This window comes from Anarrhichthys ocellatus, unplaced genomic scaffold, assembly GCF_004355925.1.
Source record: "Anarrhichthys ocellatus isolate YVR2014 unplaced genomic scaffold, GSC_Weel_1.0 scaffold1524, whole genome shotgun sequence".
Classification (NCBI taxonomy): Eukaryota; Metazoa; Chordata; class Actinopteri; order Perciformes; family Anarhichadidae; genus Anarrhichthys; species Anarrhichthys ocellatus.
The window spans coordinates 6872-10840 of NW_022281498.1; the positions used below are offsets into that span (position 1 = coordinate 6872).

General features: G+C 44.4%; 1 protein-coding gene across 4 annotated transcripts; it reads right to left on the reverse strand.

Annotated features, from left to right (window-relative positions):
- Window positions 1-573: 573 nt before the first annotated feature.
- Window positions 574-2921, reverse strand: LOC116377668 (uncharacterized). 4 transcript variants are annotated; one of them, XM_031839368.1, is made up of 8 exons: window positions 2548-2921; window positions 2196-2317; window positions 1986-2124; window positions 1772-1893; window positions 1405-1515; window positions 1223-1329; window positions 973-1063; window positions 574-756 (listed from the first exon to the last, which is right to left on the reverse strand). In XM_031839368.1, exons 1-8 carry the CDS (start codon window positions 2642-2644, stop codon window positions 643-645), a joined length of 903 nt encoding a protein of 300 aa, XP_031695228.1. In that variant the 5' UTR covers window positions 2645-2921; the 3' UTR covers window positions 574-642. The 4 variants fall into 4 exon arrangements, 3 of the variants coding, with proteins under 3 accessions (XP_031695228.1, XP_031695230.1, XP_031695229.1); XR_004212226.1 differs by having other exon boundaries at window positions 672-756; window positions 851-1063; XM_031839370.1 differs by having other exon boundaries at window positions 1986-2317; window positions 2758-2921.
- Between the last annotated feature and the right edge of the window lie 1048 nt (window positions 2922-3969).

Below are 3969 nucleotides of genomic sequence, written 5' to 3' on the forward strand. Positions count from 1 at the left end.
ACGACATCACATTTTCTCCTCGTCTCACTCCAATCTGAGAAACGCTGGCTGGCAACTCAGCGTAAATGAACGACATGAAAATATGAATACAACACATTTCCATGACTTTTCCAAAAGTTTTTCAAGCACTTTTCCAGGCCTGGAAATAACCATTTTAAAATTCCATGACTTTTCCAGGTTTTTCATGACCGTACGAACCCTGTAGTAATATATAATATCGTGATGTTTACTGAGTTCAAAGTAAACAGGAAGGAGGTTCATGTTAAGATAGATACAAACTAAACTTTAGTCTGGTCCTTCTCTTCAATGCTGTAACTGAACAAACTCATAATGAAGGGTTCTGTTCAGTCTGGACCAGACTTGATCTGTGTGGACCAGTGTGGACCAGTCTGGACGGGTCTAGAACCAGTAGGTTCAGAGAGACAGGGTCCCGTGTGGTCCTAAAGGACAAACATTCATTGAGAAGAATGATAGCAGCAGCAGCCAATCAGAGCAGAGGATTCCTCCAGAACTCTTCTGGTCTCACTTTTCATTTCAGACTTTGTGGTTCAAAGAAAAGTCAATGAAAGAAAATATTTAAAAAAAACTTTATTGAAATGTTTGTTAAGTGAAACAGAGGAACATAGTTCAGAACCAGCAGGATCAGAGGACCCTGTACAGGTGGATCTGTCTCAGAGCCTCTGGGTCTGAGTCCTGGTCCAGGTACACGCTGTGGTCCACAGGAAGCTCCTCCACCCAGCCGGGCTGCAGCGTTTCCTGCTGGACACAAACAGAAAGTGGTCAAGTCCTGAACCGCCTCACTAGACCCAGACTTCTGACATCACACCGACACGCCCACAGTCTCCATCACCTGTCACGTTATCATGACATCACCGACTGGAGGAGGAGGGTGTACATGAAGGAGGAGGAGGAGGGAGGTACATGAAGTTAATGTATACTTCATGTACTTTAACCTTCCTCTCTGTTCTTCACCTGCAGACTGTTTAGACTCTCCTGTAGACCGGGAACAGAGACCAGCAGAGAACCTTTCTTCCTGAAGTTCTCCATGATGAGCCTCCACGCTCTGAACACACACACACACACACACACACACACACACACACACACACACACACCAGAAGTGAAAACCTCATTCAAAATCTCATTAACATTTACTACATAATCAAATTAAGAACAGAGTGTGTGTGTGTGTTTGTGTGTGTGTGTTGGTTTGTGTGTGTACCTGACTTGTTCACTGAGTTCCATGAAAAACTCAAAGACGTTGTTCATGATGAGAATGTCTGCTTTCTGCAGCAGAACATTCTGCAGGAGGACGTCAGTGTGGAGAACCTGAAGGAGAACAAAGTTCTACTGATTATTATGTGTGTGTGTGTGTGTGTGTTTAATATATGTGTGTGTGTGTACCTGTATTCGATCCGTCATCTTGTATTTCTGCAGGATGTTTTTCTGCAGTTTAACAAACTCCTCACTGATCTCTAAACCAATCAGCTGAGAGGAAGAACTGAACACGTAACCCTGGACACACACACACATAAATCAGTACATTGTCTGTCTGCATGTCAGCATGTTACCATGTTAGGGTATTAGCATGTTAGTGTGTTAGCATGTTAGCGTGTTAGCATGTTACCATGTCAGTGTGTTAGCATGTTATCATGTTACCACGTTAGTGTATTAGCATGTTAGCATGGTACCATGTTACCATGTTAGAATGACTACATGTTACCATGTTAGCATGACTACATGTTACCATGTTAGCATGCTTTCCACTGACCCCGTACAGGACAGCTCCCAGTCTGGAGCCCACGTCCACCAGCAGCCGACCGTTCAGGTCTGGAAGAACGTTCTCAAACAGGAACCGAAGCTCTGAGATGGAGAACGAGTGAGAGATGAAGTCTGAGGAGGAAGAAGAGGAGGATGAAGATGATGAAAAAGTGACAGACCTCATGTGTGGGATGATGATGATGAAGATGAAGATGTGTTCTGACCCAGAGGGGCAGTTCTGTGGGATCCACAGGTGAGACAGTAGGACCGACTCATGGTTCCCTCCTCACACAGAGAGTCCACCTGGTCTTCATCATACAGGAAGCTGTCAACGTGGACCGTGGGCCGAGAGCACTGCTGCATCTGTGACATCATCAATGACATCATCAACATCACTGACACCTTTATCATCATCAGTACTACAGTAGTAGTACCTTGTTATAAGCAGTATTCTCAGAGGACAACATGGCGTCCAGAGGAAGACTTCCTCTCAGATCTTCAGCGATGTTCTGCAGAATCTTCGTCTGGTTGTTGGACAGAAAGTCGTCAAACTCGTCTGCAGAAAGAAGAAGTATTATTATTTATAATAATAATATTTAGTTGTATTGAACATGTCCTCTATCGGGTGAACAAGCGAGTCCTCTATCGGGTAAACAAGCGAGTCCTCTATCGGGTGAACAAGCGAGTCTTCTATCGGGTAAACAAGCGAGTCCTCTATCGGGTGACCAGTCAGTACTACTACTAATAATAATAACAATAATAAACTCAGTGAACAGGTGAGTGTACCTGAGCTCCGGATCCACGTCAGCAATCTGCTGACGTCACTCGGCTTCACTTCGTTCAGCAGCTTTTTTATTTCCGATTTCGCTTCAGATAAATTCATGTTAATAAAGTGTCTGTCTGTCTGTATATCTGTCTGCGCTCGAGACGATTGTGACTACAGACTGAAGCCCTGAGGAACGTGTCTGCGTCTTACGGTGGAACCCGGAAACTCACCTTAACACGCCAACAACAACTGTTACACGTGAAGTCACCTGTTCGGATGATGTGACTATTCAAATGTGCGTGTAAAAACAAATGTGACGGTCACCGGCCCTTTAGCTTTATGATCTGAACGTCTTCCTCCTCGTGAAGTGTTCAGACCACCTTAAGAATCAGAGCTCACCTCGGAAGCAGTTGTGTTTTTTTTTTTTTTGAAAACCTTTATTGAGACAAACGCGTTTACAGGTCAGACCCACTGCTGAGGATCTCTACAGGTCTGGAGTCTGTGGGTACATCCCAAGTCTCTTAATTGTCGTTTCCTCGCTCCTCGCATGGTTTCCTCCATGCATCCCTGGGAGGGACTAAGACGCAAGGAAAGGACGCAAGTGAGGGAAACGGGGATGCAATATGGGGTACTTCTCAAGTCTCTTAACTGCATCCCCGTTTCCCTCACTTGCGTCCTTTCCTTGCATCTTAGTCCCTCCCACCAGGGATGCATGGAGGAAACCATGCGAGGAGAGAGGAACGAGGAGATATGTTTTAAGAGACTTAGACCAAATCCCAATGTCCCCCCTAAACCCTAAACCCTGAACCCTCAAGGACTCACTGACGTCACCTGGTGAGTGGGTGAGTGTGAGAGGCTGTGAGGGCCTGAGATGGTGTAAATATGAACGGGACAGCACGTTGCTGCAACATATCACGTTACCATGAAACCTACAATAAATATGATGTATAACTGTGTATTTATTGTATACTTTGTACTCCCTGATGTGAACGTCTTCAGGCTCTTTCCTCACTAGATGAGAGTTAACTTCATATCATCTATTTACTCGTTTTTGTCAAAACAGCTTCAATGACAAAATCTAATATTTGATAAATAAATAAATAAATATCTTCTGATTTCATGTTTATTTGTTGTTCCATCTTTAACCCTTAATGTTTCTGAGTACATTTCTTAAGACAGGCTGAACACACTGATCCGTCCTCTTTGTTAACCTTTTGTTTACGTCTCCATGCGTCCACTGGTTACCCCGTGTTTAACGTCACATTGCAATGATTTGTGGGTAATTCCCTTAGGCTAAGTCAGCATACCATGCTGACTTACAGAAAGGGTTCATAAAGGGCTCAAAATGTCTGCTAGAGACTCAAACACTTGATGATGTGACAGTGGGACATCCCTAAACCCTCACGGACTTCGTGGGAGCGCGCCTCAAAGTCTGTGAGTCC

Coding starts and splice junctions, on each gene's coding strand:
- LOC116377668 (XM_031839368.1), bottom strand. CDS start 2,644: ATGAATTTATCTGAAGCGAAATCGGAAATAAAAAAGCTGCTGAACGAA. Junction 2,318..2,547: donor GACGTGGATCCGGAGCTCAG/GTACACTCACCT, acceptor TTCTTTCTGCAG/ACGAGTTTGACGACTTTCTG. Junction 1,894..1,985: donor CCACAGAACTGCCCCTCTGG/GTCAGAACACAT, acceptor CTTCCTCCTCAG/ACTTCATCTCTCACTCGTTC.